Source organism: Corylus avellana, chromosome ca10 (assembly GCF_901000735.1).
Source record: "Corylus avellana chromosome ca10, CavTom2PMs-1.0".
Lineage (NCBI taxonomy): Eukaryota > Viridiplantae > Streptophyta > Magnoliopsida > Fagales > Betulaceae > Corylus > Corylus avellana.
The window spans coordinates 17,195,493-17,213,960 of NC_081550.1; the positions used below are offsets into that span (position 1 = coordinate 17,195,493).

At 34.6% G+C, this 18,468-nt stretch overlaps 2 protein-coding genes across 2 annotated transcripts; one reads left to right on the top strand and one right to left on the bottom strand.

Moving 5' to 3' along the window:
* Positions 1–3,690: 3,690 nt before the first annotated feature.
* Positions 3,691–5,294, top strand: LOC132164209 (mitogen-activated protein kinase kinase kinase 20-like). Its single transcript, XM_059574652.1, has one exon. It carries the CDS (start codon positions 3,952–3,954, stop codon positions 5,158–5,160), a length of 1,209 nt encoding a protein of 402 aa, XP_059430635.1. The 5' UTR covers positions 3,691–3,951; the 3' UTR covers positions 5,161–5,294.
* A 2,556-nt stretch (positions 5,295–7,850) lies between these two features.
* On the bottom strand, positions 7,851–11,553 carry LOC132164273 (receptor-like protein kinase HERK 1). The gene is made up of 2 exons (XM_059574757.1): positions 8,454–11,553; positions 7,851–8,278 (listed from the first exon to the last, which is right to left on the bottom strand). Exons 1-2 carry the CDS (start codon positions 10,952–10,954, stop codon positions 8,275–8,277), a joined length of 2,505 nt encoding a protein of 834 aa, XP_059430740.1. The 5' UTR covers positions 10,955–11,553; the 3' UTR covers positions 7,851–8,274.
* Between the last annotated feature and the right edge of the window lie 6,915 nt (positions 11,554–18,468).

Sequence of the window (18,468 nt, forward strand, 5' to 3'; positions counted from 1 at the left end):
CAATTCATATACGGGGGACTAGCCAGTATGATTGCGCCACGTGGGGAATCCGACTTCGGATATCTACGATTTGGGCCCACGTATGAGTTACCAAATGTAGCTTTTGTTGTGGACTGGAGACTTTTCTAATAGTGATTAGGTGCACAAGAGTAATGGTGGGACTGTGTAGCACTGTAGCTACCGTACGGAATATCCTTTCATAGCAAGTAATTTGGGTTAAGTTATTATTATTTTATCTAAGCATTTGGATTAAGTTATTAAGCAAAGATAAAAGCTAGAAATTACTTCATAATTATCTTATAATGCCGATTTAAAAGTCATTGCTTCTTATTTAAAAGAAAATTGTTAAAAATTACATTTTTATCTCACAATACTAGCGTATCAATCTCAACCAGCTCTCAATAATGTAGAATAATTATAAAATAAAAATATAATTTTTAACATTATTAAAAAAATTAAGAATTAATTAAAACTAACACGAGTTGACAATATTACAAAATATTTATAAGATAAAAATGTAATATATAGAACTAGAGATGTATTTAATGTAATTTTCTTACGTATCTCTTATTTATTTTTTTTTTTTTTACAGATTTATTGTGAAATTCGTGAGATCTACATATAAATTACACAAATTCAATAATAAAGAGCTATGCTAGAAGTTTCCATTAAAAAAAATTTATTGGGAAGACTTTTTTCATCTCTGGAGTGGAGCACACGTGGAAAGGTGTAATATCGCTTTATGCCAAGTAATTTGGATCAAGTTATCTATACTTTATTACAATTTATTTTATAAATTGATGTGTAGATAGATAAATTCTGTTTTCGGCGAGCGCCATCGACTATTCTTTTCAGCATCCTCTTAGTGTGCTTTTTTCTGTTAGTTATTTCCTTGACTTTTCTTTTTTTTGTTATTTTTGTCTTGTGTTTGTTTTCTTGTATTTGTTTTGTTTTTGCTTGTAATAATACTCGGTCCTCTCTCTCGATCTACCCACTTGATGCCCTTCGGGATAGTTGATTTGGTCTAGACCTTTGGGTTATAGATGTGAACATTATCCTGACTTTTGGTTTAATTGAAAATTAATCATAGGTTAACAGGTTTTGTTTGAGTTTTGAATGTAATACATCATCTTTGACGTTTATAACCTCGTAATTTTGGCTATAGTGGTTTTAGAGCTTTGCTCTGTATCGTTTGAACTTTATACTCGTTTATCAATAAATGAGATTGAACTGTTTAAAAAAAAAAAAAAAAAAGTCATTAAATAAATAAATTTATCTACTAAATTTTGTTGTTTTAATTTTTTTACAATTTGTAAAAAAAAAATATAATAAAAATTATAATATTTTTCTACATTCACCCCGCCGGCTTGTGGTCTGTGGTGTGATTTTGGCCGTTGGAGTTGTAGTCAATTCAAAGTTTGCGTGTGATAAAATCCGCTTTGCATTTTAGTAAATAAAAAAGTTTAAAAAAATAAAATAAATTGGTTTTAGGTTTCTTCACAAGTTTGAAAAGATGTATAATATAACTTTTACTGACGTGTTTGTCAAGATATAGGGTACAATGTACGTGATCCTTTTTCTTCGACTGCTAGAAGTCTTTCCGAAAATGGAAATAACTTACCATGGTAGGTAATGTTCAGAAACCATGGGCTTTGGGTAACTTTTTTTTTTTTTTTTTTTTTAATGGTTAGCGTGCGTTTGGCAAATTGTTTTAAAAATGATTATAATGAAAAAAATTAAAAAAAAAATTAAAAATTTGAAAACCCAGCTCCAACGTGTTTGGCTTGGCTGGGTTTGGGTGGTGGACTAGGTGTTCTTGAAGAGATTTGGATTGTTGTTGATGGTTGATTTGGGTTGTTTGATGATCAAGATTTTGGTTGCAATTTTGATTTGGGTTTACTAGTCACACCATAACAATGTGGTCTTCCCAACACTCTATTATATGATCTCCATAAAAGAATATAACTTCTATCAAGGTTTAGAAGAGAATAGGAGTAGCTCTTCATAGTCATAGGTGTCCCAATCATTTAGGCCTGTTTGGTAAATGATTTTGGTTTAACACTATTTATTTTATTTTATTTTTATTTTTTTAATATTCTCTTACTTTTTACATTACATCAATCATTTTTTATTATTATTTAAATAAAAAAAATCACTATAAAACAAATTTATCCTTACTTTTTCACTTGAAACACATCAATCAAATTTTCTTACAGTATGGGGCCAAAACCCTTTAACAAATACACCCTCAATGGGTTCAAACTCTTCATGAAAATTAACATGGTTAAATAGACTATGGGTTAGAAAACACAACACAATTTCTCTGCTCATCTTCGCTTTGTTTCCTCGTGGATTTCCGACTTAATGGGAACAAATCCTTCTATAGTGTTTTCATCAAAGTATCAATAATGGTCATGAGTGGGTATAGGCTTATAGCATTAGTAAGAAAATATATTTGTCACTTCTAGTGAATACTTTGTAACCCCAAAAAAAAAAAGAACTACTCCTAGTGTCAATAACAAATTTGTATAAACACCGTCAAGTGGTGATGGTTCACTGGTATCAAAGAATCTTTTAAAGCGATTGGGCATGCACTAAGGCATAGGTTCAAATCATTCAATGAAAATCTCCAAATTAGACTAATTAGTCTCGCTGCCCTAATGGGGACTGGTTCAAGTTTTGGTTTAATCGGACTTGAAGGAACACATGTTATTCCTACCATCTAAGCCCCTCATGTGCAGCTCCCAGCAGACAGATAGATAGATATATATATATATATATATATATATATATAAACAATTACCCATTTTATCAACGAGACAAAAATGCTCCTCTAATATAACTAACTAGATACTCTCCCGGTCATTTAAACTGGAGAGGATCTTGTTCCCATAACTTTGACTGAATATGTCTTATCTTTCTGTTTCAAGATAGTTGCCCATTTGAAAATATTACGGAAAACTATATTTTGACTCTTTGAAATTTTTGTAATTATTTTTTAAAGTTCAAAAATTCTAAATTTAGCATATTAAACTTTTGATTTTTTGAAATCTCACCCATCCTGTCGATTTTTTCATTAAATCATACTGAAATGGTGTCAAATTTACCAAAATACCTAATGTTAGATTTGATATGAATCACTATTGAATTCTAATCTAATGATAATTTTAAAAGGTAAAAATAACAAAATGGTCCCCTAGTATTAGTGTCTACCTTTAATTTTGGGACAAATTTTTTTTAGAAAAAATTTCTTTCAACCCATCTAATTAATTGTCATGCGTTCTTATATCATGTGCTGCTCACGTGGACTTCTAGTATTTTTAACGGAGTCTCTCCTCCATCAACTCCCTTCTAGCGTCTGCAATTCATTTTTTTTCTCAAATACATGCACGTGTCCCAAAAATATAACTACAAAGCGCAAAAACTCATTTTCTAGTTATACTTTTGGGACTCGTCTATGTATTTAAGGAAAAATAAGCAAGGACTCCGTTAAAAATATTAAAAGGACCACGTGAGAAGCACATGATATGATATAGTAATGGCAATTAATTAGATTGGTTGAAAGAAGTTTAGAAGAAATTTCTATCCTTAATTTTGAATTTGGTTAATATTATTAAGGGATAAGGTTAGTTAGTGAATGAGGCATAAATCCGTAAATGAAAGAGATATATACCAACTGTGACTTGGAGAGTGGGTTTCAGTATAAGAACTCGACCGTTGAAACCCTAAAACCACTATGCTTTCCCATTCTTCTCTACAATCTTTTCACAAACCCTGCGCTGCAAATATTGCGATCAAAAAAAATTGTTGCTGTTCTTTGTCGGAAAAGGCAGAGAGAAATCAAGAGAAAGGCAGAGGAGAAGGCCTAATCTGTTTCGAAATCCTAAAGGTACTCTACTTTCTAATTCCTCATTTGGGTATTCTTTGTAAGCAGAGCGAGAAATAGGAAAAATGAAGAGAAAGGCCGAAGATAGTATGTGCGGCCATGGAGGAAGTTGGGTGAGAGGGCCAATAATCGGGAAAGGAAGTTTTGGGTCCGTGTTTCTTGCGACCTTGAAGAAATCCAGATCAAGTTTCTCTTGTTTACCATCGGCCATGGCTGTGAAATCCGCAGAGGTCTCTGTTTCGGCTTCACTACAGAAGGAGAAAGAGGTTCTCGACAACCTCAAAGGCTGTCCTTATGTGATTGGCTGCTTTGGGGAAGAGATCACGACCCAAGACGACGGTGAGATGGTTTACAATTTGTTATTGGAGTATGCTTCTGGTGGAACCCTAGCCGATTTGATCGAGAAATCCGACGGTTGTGGGTTGCCCGAATCTGATGTTAAGCGCTACACCAAATCGATTCTCAAGGGGCTTTGTCACATTCATGACTGCGGTTATGTGCACTGCGATTTAAAGCCTGCGAATGTTTTACTTGTGCCAACTGTTTGTAATTGTGTGGCAAAGATCGGGGATTTCGGGTTGGCAAAGAGGTCGGCACAGAGTAAGCAGAGGAGGATCGATCGCTTGAGAGGCACTCCGCTGTATTTGGCACCTGAAACGGTGATTGAGAGCGTACAGGAGCTTCCCTCTGATATTTGGGCTCTGGGATGTGTTGTGTGCGAGATGCTTACTGCGAAATCCCCTTGGGAAAGGGCAGAGGAGTTGAAAACAGAGGATCTTTTGCGTTTGATTGGTGATCAGCGTGAGTTGCCTAAAATCCCGTGTGGCATCTCTGATGAAGCAAGGGGTTTCTTGAAGGCATGTCTTGTGAGGAAACCCATGTGCAGATTCACGGCTGAGATGCTTATGGATCATGCATTTCTCGCTGGTGTACGCGAACTGGATGATGAAGAACTACTTGATGCTGCTTCTACCGACTCTGATCAGATTAGTGATTGTTCTTCTTCTTCTCCTTCGGCTGATTGGAGCTTGGTATCTGACGATGACAATGTTGATTCGGCTTTTTGCTCTTGGCCGAAAGAAGTTGAAGATGTGCAAGTGCAATTCATTGGGAGATCAGATGAAAAAGTTTCTCTTTTAGGCTCCCTTTGTTGTTCTTGGCCGGAAGAAGTTGAAGAAGATGTGCAAGTGCAATTCATTGGGAAATCAGATGAAAAAATTTCTCTTTTAGGCTCTTTGAACTGCCTCACTCCAACCCTGCCTATTGGTGTATAGCAGTGACTACAAAAGAAAGTTCAGTTTTTGTAGATAAGATAAAAATGCATATTTTGTAGGCTCTTTTATGTATCAACTTTTTAATTGTACATGCATTGTTACAGTTTCCTTTTATATAAATGAGAGTTACTTTCTACACTTTACATATGATCAATGGAGTATTTACGAAGTTTCATTTCTCGATTATCTTTATTCTTTGAGGAGAGAGAGAGAGAGAGAGAGATTGAAAGGCATAGATAGAGATGTTTAATAGGGATGGCCATGGCCAGAGAATCACCAAGGGGAAGAATTATACGGGACCCCATTACAAAATCAAAATCATATTTGTATTTTGTGCATCATGGAAGTTTCAAATTAAGCAAATTTTATTGGTTTGTTTCTATTTTCTATATTTGATTGCAGTGCATGCAACTAATGATTTCTTATGATAATAAAGATAACAAGACCATTGTCATCTTCTTTATTAGCATTAGGGTTTTGAGGATTTCTTGTTCAACTCTATAAGATTTGCTGAAGCTAAATTCAAGATATTTGAGGGATGATAGGTAACCCAGATATAATTCTGTATAAAGAAATGATAACTTCCAATTTCTTTTTGATTGCTAGTGTACCCACTACCCAATTATCGAGAACCCTTCGGGCCTGTCTGCTGAAGGCTAGTTGTACGGGCCCACCGACCATGAAGCCACCTCCATCGAGTGGTGGAGCCAAAGAGTGTCCAGAGGAAACATATGACCCTCAACCAACCAAGTTAAATTATTCGCTGAACAAAGCACCCTGCATCTGAATTTTATAGTTTTCTACATCTGGCTTACGCCTAACTGTTGTTTCTAAGACAATATTTATTCGGTTGTTTAACTTTACAAATTGTATAGACTTCTTCATAGATGATTATCTTGTGTAGTTTGAATTGTATTATCTAGTACAGCGCTTTCTAGACAGCTTCTCTCTCTTCTCCAAAAAGTTAGTCTTTCTTCCTTCATTTTCCCCATAAGTTTCTGTACAAAAAATTATCGGAGGAGGGAGGAGCTCCCTCTTCCTTCCATTTTCTTCCTTTCTCCGCTTCGTTTTGGGTCACAAGTCTGCACACCGTCTTCCCCGGTGCTCCTGTAGTGGCTCTCCATAGTTGGTTCTCTCTTTTGGGTTATAGGGATTTGCAGCTCTTGTTGCAGGTTTTTTTTTTTTTTTTTTTTTTAGAGGTGTCATTCCAGAGACCGGGCGGGTTTTGCCCGTGAACGGGTTTGATCCAACTTCTATCCGTGCCACCCTTGCTACTGTGGATCTCCTTCCGGTGTGTTGCTATTGTGTTTTCATTGTGGAGGTTCGAGCAGGTTTGAAGGACCTTATGAGGTCCGTGCCCCTTTCAATGCCTCATGGCTATACCGTCTCTACTACAAGAAGGGTTGAGGGATTTTTTGAGGTTCATACCCCTTCTCGCTCCACAAACCGTCTTAACTGACAACCGATTTTCTTGGTGTTTATGCTAAAAATTTATAGGATCGGTACATTCTCTTATGATATGATTGTATTGGGCTTATTGTTGGGTTGCCCTGACCTTTTTTATTTTGATGTTTTCTTTCCCTTCCCCTCTGTATATTACAATAGAAAAATAATAATAATAATAATAATAAAATAAAATGTATTTGTCCAGGTTGAATTGGAAGCAGTGGCCTTCTCCAAACCTGTGCCCGAGCATTGGCTCCTAAAATTTTAAAACTAAATTCTATAAATATTCTCTATTAAACATAAATTCCAACGTGGTCCTCAAGAACTGTGGAAAATTTAATAGATTAAAAAAAAAAAAAAAAAACCCAGCTAATATTCTTCTTAAACACATGGAGGCTGGAGCAAGGGACGCAATGTTTGGAGTCAAGTTGCATATAATCCCTACAAATCCATTTCATATAATGGATGTTGGATTAATTTTTCTAGTCCTTGTTGTAAGTTATTTGTTAGTTTCATTTGTTTTTAGCATGTGAATGGCTACGATTGGAAGTTCTTGCCAATGTCAAATTAAATCCGAATGTGGCCCTTGTGAATCAAGCTCCTAGCTCTGCCGCTATATATACATATATATACTTTGAGTCTATCATAAGTTGTGCATTATCATCATAGTTTGGCTCCTCCACGCAAAAATTCCTAATCGTCTCTGTTGATTGGTACTGCCTAATTGAGGCTCTGGATAGTAGATCATATTTTACTGATGGCCATACACTGAAGTAATGTTTCAAGAAGGAGAATACTACTAGGTGTGGGAATAGATGGCCAAGATTTGGATTTGAAGCCCTAATTGGTATTCATATCTCCACTCAATTGATGATCTTTAGATGGATTAGGCCTAAGAGGCGGTTAGAGGAGACCTATGAGGTAGGGCAACGACCACCCAACGAAACATTTGGGGGGCGGGGGGCGCAAAGATCCTCTCTATTTCAAATGAAATGAAGATGAATCATTCCATGGTCAAAATTTAATGTTGTTATATCTAACAGTGTAAATGATGTCGCATTATATAAATTTTTTTGAATAACGTGTAACATCATCTACACCGTTAGATACAACAACATTAAATCCTAATCATAAAATTGTTCTTCTCCATTTCACTTGAAATAGAAAGATCTTATTTCCATTTGGGGAGGGATGGAAAAAAACACTAGCAGAAGTATTAATTAATGTAATCTGTATCTCATTATCATCCAAGACACGACCAACCGTTTACAAAATTACAAATATAAGAACAAAAAAGCATAAAGAGTAAGTGTAATATGGAAGTGAGATTTAAAATAAACTTCAAAGCAGTAAGGATCACATTAGAATCACTCACAAAAAAAAAAAAAAAAAACACTAGCAGAAGTAATAGTCAATGTAGTCATCACCATTTTCAATTCTGAATCTAAAAGGCACAAAAACACGTACAGTACATGGCAACTTTAAGATGGAACATCCTTGAACCACCAGCCTTTCTGTACAAAATAGAACGCACGATGCTCCACTCAGTTTGATTACAGAACTCCACAAAGATTTTAAGCACCATAGAATGGAGCAGAGTTCCTCTTTGGATTTTCCAGCTACCAATCAAACAAGACACATATTCTACAAGGAGATGCTCACATCATTTTACCTGAAAAAATCAAACATATTTCAGCAATTATAGGTCTCGTTTTATGAATAACAGAATCTAGACAATGTTTCTACTGCAACATGGTGAAGAGCGGTTGCTCAGAAGAAAAAAGCACAGAAGTTTTTATCAGAAAGTAGCTGAAACCATAGATAGTGTTCAATCTCCAGTCAGTCACCTGCCCTCAGACTTCACCAGCTGTGAGAACACCCTGCTCATGGAAACACCTGAAAGATCGTTCACGCTGGACGCTTCAAACGGCAAAGTGGTAACACTAGTGTTGCTGTCACCCAAATTGTTCACTTGAGGAGAGAGTTCACCAATCATTATCGTACTGTTTTCTTCAGGATCACCATCAATAACTGCCTCTTCAATTTGAAGAGCATATTCAAGATTCCATAGGACATCTCCCATAGAGGGCCTGTCAACACCATAGTCAGCCAAGCATTTCTCAGCAGTCTCTCCAAACTTCCTAAGAGAATCTGGTCTAATTTTTCCCACAAGAGTAGAATCTATGATTTGATCCAACTGCCCTCTCTTCTGCCATTTCATGGCCCATTCAGCCAAGTTCACCATTTCCCTTGGAAGGGTTGGATCTATAACAGGTCTCGCACAGAGAACTTCAAACAAAACCACACCAAATGAATATACATCTGACTTTTCCGTCAGTTGTTGCCTTCTGAAATATTCAGGATCAAGATATCCAAAACTTCCTTTCACAGCTGTACTCACATGGGTCTGATCAATTTCAGGCCCCGTCTTCGAGAGCCCAAAATCAGCAACTTTGGCCATGAGATTCTCATCAAGTAAGATATTAGCAGACTTTACATCGCGATGGATAACTGCTTTTGCGTATCCTGTGTGAAGGTAATGGAGTCCTCTGGCTGATCCAATACATATTTCGAGCCTCTGCTTCCAACTCATGCTGGGAAGAGAAGAGCCGTAGAGATGACTCTTGAGGGTCCCATTTTCCATATATTCATAAACCAAGATCATCTCATTCTTTTCGTCACAGTACCCAATCAATGAAACAAGATGGCGATGGCGGAACTGGGATAGCATCTCAATCTCAGTTTGAAACTCTGCAAGTCCCTGTTGGGACCGAGGATTCCCCCTCTTAACTGCCACTTTCGTACCATCACTTAAAACTCCCTTGTACACTTTCCCGAAACCACCAATCCCAATAACCCAACTCTCATCAAAGTTGTTTGAAGCCTCTTGAACTGCTGCAAAAGGAATGCGATAGCCAAAGTTAGAAATGGCACTAATAGTTGTTCCATTGGAGTATTTACTTCCCATGGATAGCGAATTTCCTCCATTGGTAGATAATGGAATCCATGTCTTTGAATGTCGTTGAAGTGCCAGTCTTCTTCTTTTTCTGCACAACAAACAGAGAGTTCCAGCCAACATCACAGCAACAAAGGCCCCAATGCTTCCACCCACTATCACACCAACATTTTTCTTTGAACTCGAACCTGAGGAAATATTCACAGTGTCTGCTGAACTCAGGCTGCCCAGAGAATTGTTCATTTTCATGATCTCCAGCCCATTTAGGATAGCAATGGGGTAGACAGCCAAAGTAGACGGGCCAACACTTACACGAAGCTTATTGCTAACAGTTGACACCGTAACAACATCCATATAAAATGCAGTACCCAAAGTGTTAAACGAATAAGTACTCGGATCAAGATCCCTAGCAACAATCCAGGAGTCAATGTAAACATTGAGGTAGAGTTGGTTAAGAGCGTTACTCACTATATCACAAAAGTGAAACCGAACAAGGTATTGAAATCCTGGATCCACATTGAACTCCCAGGTAACATTGGAATTACCACTAGGATCAAATGATGAGTTCAGCACTCTGGCAGTACCATAGACCGTTTTTGGAGCTGCATCTTCTGTTGCCGCACCCTTAACGTATTTCACAGCTGGAAGATTTGAGTAATTTGCGGCAAATTCAGTTAATAAAAAATTTTTATCGGGGATCCAAGTTCGCCAAAGTGTATCATTATCAACTGTGACTGTTGGCCCACCCATGTTCACCCTCCAAACCGTCTCAAGTGCCAGAGGCAACAAGTCTGGGATGTTTGCTGATGGAGTAACGCTGTTGGCATCATCGGTAATGAGCCCATCGGGGACTGAAACCACTTCAATGGCATTCAAGAACGCCATTGAATTGCCGGAAGGGGTGAAGGTGATTACAAGGCTGTTTGATGTCACATTTAAGGAGAATTCTTTAACAGAAGCGTTTTTCACACTGAAATCGCTCAGAAGGACATAGTTCTGAGCCGAAACACCAAACTTTGCCGCACTCATATCGTAACTATTATATACAAATGGATAGAAATAGAGGCGGATCCAGTGTCTCCCACTCTGGCGGATCGAAAAGGTGTATTTTGAGGATCCAGTAAAGACTCTTGCTGTCTGATACAGCAGTGAATCTTTGGAGGAAGTGATTGATTTCAAAGTGGTACTGGCAAGAACATCTTGAGGGGTTGAAAGCAAATTGGAAGCCAAGTTATCGGCAATGAATACACGGTTTCCAACTGAAGTATTTGTGGATGATCCACAGTCTATAAGGTAATTGTCTACAGGATTAAATCCTGCAGAGAAGCATGCCAAGCACAAGATTGATAAAACCCAGATTAACAATTCAGGTTTTCTATGACCCATCATCATAAAGACTGGAGATTTATTGAGGAACAAAGAGATGGGTTTTCTTTAGCTAGGTTGGAAATGAAATTTGAGTTTCTTACACAGGAAGAGCAATACAAGAACTCACAAACACTGTAGAAATCAAAACCCCATGAAATAAACTGAATAAGGAAGAGAAAAGTTGGCACCTTTTGGATCATGCGAGCTCCAACAGAGACAAATCTGAGTACCCTTTAGGGGTTCTGAAAGGATTTCGATGGCAAATAAGAGGAACAGGTAAATACTGTTCACAAATCTTGCAAAGCACCAGCTGGTTTGAACTAGATGACAGCTTCAGATATTGACAAGTTCTTAGATTCTTTTGTGCATTAAATTACGGAAACAAGTATCTTACAAAACAAGCTAATGATCAAAACATAGTCAGAGAAGTGTTGGAACATGATTGAATGTGAGGAAACCAGCTAGTAAGAGGGCTGACCTGGTTTTGTTTTTTTTTTGAGACTACCTGGTTTTGTTTGTGAAACCATGTTGGATGAATCTCAACCCCTTTTTGGGTCTGAAAACTACTAATAAAGGGAAAATTTGAAGAAAAATTAAACAAAAAAAGAAAAAGAAAAAAAGAAATAGAGAGGTAACTTATAAAACAGAGAATTTAATGGACAGGATTTATTGGTCATTCAATTGCGGTGGTGGGGAAAGAGAGAGTAACAGTCAACTATTTACTCACTGATGCTATTTGAGTTGGGCTTTGCGAGAGATATTGAAGCTACGGCCTTCCCCAGAAGAATAAGTTGAATAAAATAAAATAATACAGGTGGAGACGTGGAGTAAATACAATAGCTGTTTAGGTGTGTCAATTTCATTAGATGCTCTTATATATTCTCTTTTTTTTTTCCCCTATAATTAAATAACCATATAAGACATTCAAAATTTATCCTAATTGAGTGACGTTACTCTTCGTGCCTATTTATAAAACACATTTTATATTGGTTAATGTTGTGTGTATTAAGAACATGTTTAGAATTGTGTTGGAAAGTAAAGCTTTTAGAGTAAAAAAATAACTTTTTAGAAAAAGTTTTAATTTTAAACTTTTTTTATAAGTGTGTTTTGTCCATTTTTATGGCTTATTTGTGTATGCGTTTGAAGAACTTAAAAATGCGCTTAACACTCAAAAGTTTGTTTAAAAAAAAAAAAAAAAACCCTTTTGGTAAAAAAAAGACCAAAAATGGTCAAAAACGAACTTTTGACAAATACCAAAAAAACGTATTTTGACTTAAAAGCTCTATTTATCAAACACAATCACAAACATACTCTTAGAGTTAAGCTTTCTAGTTATTAAAAGTACTTTTTACTATTCCTTACATAATTTCAAACAGACTCTAAGGACCTGTTTGAGATTGAGTTAGAGAGCTTAAAAATACTTTTATTAACTAAAAAATTGTGCCAAACAAACGTTGACATGTTTGAGAACAAATTTCATGGATTTTTGAAAAACCCAAATTTGTGTCTTTTTTTCGTTTATATTTACATTAATGCCAATGTTGTGTGTGTCCTCTTGTTTACCATTCAAGATGCATGTGATGCAATGTGCTGTTTGTTCTTGGCAAACAAAAATCTACTCTGAAATTTTTGGACTTCTTCGTAATAGTTAATGGACTTAAGTTTCTTATCTTTTATTAATATTTAATTTAGTATAGAAGCCTTCAAGTAATCCATAATCTTAGTAATATGACCGTTCGGAGAAAATATAAGATTTTAAAAATATGATCGTTAAAAAAATATAAATTTCAAAGTATATGGATGCTAGAGAAAAAAAAAATTCTTAATTTGTTGAGTTGGATGTAAATTACTTTAAAAAAAAGTAAGTAGCTAAAATGATGAATTTATTTTTTTATCTAAAATAGATAATAAATTTTGAGAGCCGAATGATAATGCTTACATAAAAAATCACTTACAATACGTCATATCAATCAATATAAAAATAAATATAATAACTAAGTGTAAAAATTAGGGATCCGGATCCCCACCCATTGGAGGGAAAATTGGAGATTCTTCAATTATTCATCATGGCCATCCAACTTTCATCCAACAGCCCACACTACGCCACGTGTCCCAACCTGCCATTTGGGGGTGACTGAAGCCACCCCATGGCTCAGGTGGAGTGGCCGGCCACCCCCTATGGCAAAAATGAGGTGGTCCAGTCACCCCATAGTTTTTATTAATTTATTTTTATTTTTTTTAAAAAAATTAATTAATATTTTATTATTTAAAATTGAGTAAGACACATAGCGTGATGTAGACTGTTGGATGAAAGTTGGACCACCGAAGCCGGTCCAATTGGAGGGGATTTTGATCCAAAAATTAACAATCAATGCTCATAAAGAATTTTAAATGATGCTCTATATTTACGCCACGTGGATCAATCGGTAAGAGTCAGGTAAAGCGGCAATCAACAAAGAAAAAGAATGAAAATGTGATTTGTCTGTATTCGTTTTCGTGCTACAACGGAATATTGGTGGATGTCCCTCTCAATTTCTGTCTATTCCCTAATTCGCTTTCATCCTGTCCATTCAATTAAAATAATTTAGATTACTTCTAATAAAAAAAATTACATAATATTTTACTTTTCACAAAAATGAACAATAAAAGTTACATCCAGTAAAAAAGAATAACTAACTTTTTATTATATTTTTGCAATCTCTCCCGTTTTTATTTTTACCAAAAAAAAAAAAAAAAAACTCCAATTATTTTCTCAGTCAAGGCAAGCGAAAGTCCAATCAAAATACCTCTTCTCATGGAACAAAAGCCTTATATATGATAGGTTGAAGGTCAATCCCCACCTAATAAATTAAAAACAAATATTTTATAGGATTATTAATTTGTTTAATTTAGTGGATGATGTCATATATAATTGTTAGATTATATGTAATGTAGTCCCACATGGATTATGTACTTATGTATATTTATTGTTTGTCTTATTAGCTTATATATATATAGATCTCTTCTGTACATGATTTAGTGTGATTCAATATACAATTTTATTCTCAACATGGTATCAGAGTACAGGTTCTGAATCAACTTTAAATTATTTTTTTTTCCGCATCTCGTATTATTCCAGCGCCGCTAGTGTTCTTCGGCGAATCCTTCTCTCTGTCTCTTACGGTTTTCTATCTTCTCTTCGAAGTTTTCAACGGATTACTCTACTGCTTGAAAGCTCGGAAGACAACCGTTATAGAGCCGCCATACACAGTCACATCGGAGTTCTCACGCTCCCACACGCGCCACCCAAACATGAATGGTCGGTTTTTAATTCATCACCGACCAACAGTATAGTTTTCTTTTTTCCTTGAGCGTTTTCATCTGTATTGGTGGTTTGTGCACAATAACTCTCTCAAAATTTTAAAAAATGCCTCAAAATTATGTGTTATAGGCCTTTTAAATTTAAATTTTGACCCCTAACATTCTTTTTATTTTTTAGTTTCTCTTCCCGTAGTTGAGCTACAAGAGTTGACGTTATTTCTTAAGAATAAGGCTTATGTCTTTGAGATGTGTTTGAAGTCATTCTCCTTCTACACATTTTTTGTCCATCTTTTTTTAAAAAAAAAAAATCATTGAATTTGTGGAACCCACATATAAGTCTCACATATTTATTGGTTGATTTACACATCTCTTATATGAAGATAGACAAGAAATTGACAAACAAAAAATGAAAACCGAACATTTTCTTATGTCTTGTGTGCCAGGATTCAAAACATAAACCAAAACTATTTTCTTAAGTTTTAATTTATATTTTAACGCTCTCTGTCTCGTATAAGAATATTTAATTGAAATAGAATGAAGTGAAAAAGACAACGTTCGAGTTTAAAAGTTGGCTATGATATCATATTAAATTACAAATTTTTTTCTAAAAATTCAAGCTAATAAAAAAAATAATTTAATTATTTAATTTATATACTAACAATTAGTCAAAATTTGCTTTTTTTATCCTTTTTATTTTTTTATTTTTTCTTCTTTGTCTTTTCCCTCTAGCTGATTCTAAGCTGCCAGATATCATTGGGATCATATGATAAAGCAAGGCCGTGTTGACCATATGAGCTAATATCTTGTCATTCAAAAAAATAGGCAACCAACGGAGAATGTGATTTATCTTTTATGTATTCAATTTTATATTAGAAAGGAGAATGAGTGGATGGGCCCATATGGGCCAGGATCGTGTGTAATTACTAGAATATTTGATGACGCGTTTCAAATCTTAACAATCATTACAAACAAGTGGCCAAGATGTAAATAAAGAATTGCACAAATACTTTAAGATGATTAGATGAATAATAAAATAATGTGTTTAATTTATTGAATGATATCATATAATAAATCTTGTGAAGTGGGTTTTTCAATTTATCCATGGCCAAGAGCAGGGAAGGAATTAAGATTTTAAATGTTGAGAGACGAAATTAAAAAAATAAATGAAAGAGGTAAAATTTTGGTTTAATTGGTTTAATATCCTCAAGCGATTAAGTGATTAAATTTACATCTTCCTATAAACTTAAGTTTTTAGGATAACTGATAATTTAATATGATATTAAAATCAAAGGTCCTGAAATCGAACCTTGACTCCGTCAATTCATCTCACATTAACACTAATGATTAAGTTATTAAATTTACCTCTTCCTATAAGTTTAAGCTAATTAGCAAAAAAAAAAAAAAAAATGCAAAATTGATATTTGATTGAAAGACCAAAAAAAAAAAAAAAAAAAAAAAAAAGTTAAATGTAGCAGCACTTTTCAAGTGAGCCATTTTATTTTTTATTGTTTCTCTCACCTGTTTTCTTTTTTTTTTTTTCTCCAAAGGAAATGCTAGGTGCTCTTCTAGTGTTCTTCTGGTGTCCTCACAACTGTGATGTGACTTTTAAAATCACTAATAGATTAAAAGTCAATAATGATAATCTCAAATTCAATAGTGATTTTAAAAGCCAAATCACAATTAGAAGGATATGAGGAGAACACTAGAAGAGCACTTAGCATTGCCTTTTTTCCAAAACTTTTCCCAAAACTTTTTCCCAATAAAGAGTAAAAAAATAATATTTAAATTATATGGATAAAAATATAGCTAATCGGATGTAGGGGGCCTTTAAAAATCCATTAGCTAAATTAGATAAAATGAGTTTTGAGAAACCATTTTACATAAAAATTTGGCTCATCCATTATGAATGCTCTTATTAGTTCCGCCACTGGCCAATAGCATAATTTTCATTTTTCTTTAGCTATCAATAATGTAGGACAGAGATCCTATGCAATATGGCTATCTTATTTACTTTGCAAGAGAACATATTCATGTGATATTATAGTCATGCTCAACATGCTAGGGACGGGTGGAGCTCAGCTTGTTCTTGTTTTTTACTCAAAACCAAGAGAGGGGGACGACATGTGGAGCTCAGCTTGTCCAAATACATGTTAAAACATGTAGAATCCAGACTCTCTGGACACCTATCAAAGTAAGTGGAATTCACCCATACTCTTACATGAATAACGGATGGATTGCCCTATTGCAGCCTTATTACAGCGTATGAAATCTAATAATGTAAATTATTTCCTAAAGCACTTATGCTTGGTAAGTCCGATAACTATTTCATGAGAAAGAAAAAGAAAAAAGAACAACTTTTATTAAGAATTGATTAAGTTAATATTAAAATAACCTTAATGTTAGAGTATATGATAAGAATCTAACTCATTCTTATGATTCTTAATGCCAATGAGAAAATGACTATTTATTAATTTAAAAATAGTCATTTTCTCATAATTATGATCATTTACTGTTCAAATAAATTGAAGAATATTCAATTAGTTATGTTGAATGGTATTTTTATCCTATAAAAAAATAAAAAAGCAAAAATACTCCTCAAATATAATAATAATTTTTTTTTTAACATCCTCATATTTTTGTAATTTATATATATATTAAGTACTAGATATCATTCGGATCATAAAGCAAGGAAGTGTTGATGATCTGAATGGCATATTTTACCTACGTGGATGCAATGAGTTATGTCTTGTCAAGAAAGGCTCTTCTAATCAATAGATTGCATACTAAAAGTGCTGTCAAATCACTTGATCGCATCTTTTTCAGGGAGTACTTTGAAGTATATACTATAGTCGGGATGGGCACTCTCAATATTAATTATTTTAAATTAATTGTGTAATGGGAGAGCTGCTTTAGGTTTTGTTTGGCAAAGTATTTTCTTAATTTTTTATTCATTGTAGTTTATGTAAATTGATGAAAATAATAATAATAATAATAAAATAAAAATGTTTGATATAAAAAAGAAAAAAATTTTAGTTTTATAGTGATTTTTTTTATTTGAATAATAATAAAAAAAGTAAATAATATGATATACAAAGTAAAAAATTAAAAATTAAAATATTTTGATGTTAATTTTTTTTTTAAAAATTGTGATGAACGATAACAAAGGAAAAACAAAGGCTTTGCCAAACAAAGCCTTGGCCTTTGATGCAGGATTGCTCACGGGGCAGCCCACAACCACAACCACCGCAGATGCTTGAGCGGCAATCTTCAATTGGTGAGAGTAGGAAGCATTGTTTGAGCGTTGGTCAGTAACTATTCAAGTGGTGGGATTAAGTGGAGCACCCAATGTGCTCTACTCAATGCCCGCACAAGGGAAGGTAGAGTAGAATGCTTTGCTCAAGTAGAGTACTGGCAATAACTGCTCGGGCAGCAACACTCAAAACGCTCCGCTCGAGTGCCGTTCGAGAACACTCGAGTATAGTTCTTGCCACAAAACCACATATGGAAACTCAGCTTCCAAACATGGAAAAAATCAATCTTTGATTTTCAAGTTTATTCATGACATTTCATTTCTAAGATGGAAAAATTAGATTATTTTTTTATTTTTAGGATCTTATAATAGATGTACACATCAGCCACAAAGAGGAGCTAAGGGGTCGCTATCTATTATAGGCAATTTAGGGTGCAGAATTCACCTGCTTCGAACATGTAGGCTCCACAATCTCTCTCTCTATAGATTGTTCAAATTGCAATACAATTTGAGCATTCTAAGAAATCCCAATTCATTTGACAGCAATACATAATGTCGTTATCTCAACTTGTGACCAAGACCTTTTATTCCATCAATCAAGGTTTTTCTTTTTCATAGAATTTCTTAAAGTATCATCTAAGTGTGAAATTCACTTGATCAAACCCGACCAAGAAAAAGGTCAAAGTACTTGATCACAAACCTTCTGAACTTTGAATTTTGTACTTTACAGATCAATGGTGAAAACGCGGACTTAAATTCCATGCTATATTTCTCATCTCTTGCCACATCATGAAAGGCCAAGAAACTATATAAAATTTGTAAGCAATAATTAACTTTAAAATGGTGCTTTTCTTTTTATAAGAAAAAGAGGTACAATGTTCAATTAACGCAGGAGAATAAATGAAATGGAGGATGTTTTAAGCAAAGAGAAAGACATTGGAGCCGTTACGGACATCTAATCGAGAAAGTAAGAGGGATATTGAGGTGT

Bases quoted from the DNA above. Each gene is read 5' to 3' on its own strand.
- LOC132164209 (XM_059574652.1), top strand. From the start codon at position 3,952: ATGAAGAGAAAGGCCGAAGATAGTATGTGCGGCCATGGAGGAAGTTGG.
- LOC132164273 (XM_059574757.1), bottom strand. From the start codon at position 10,954: ATGATGATGGGTCATAGAAAACCTGAATTGTTAATCTGGGTTTTATCA.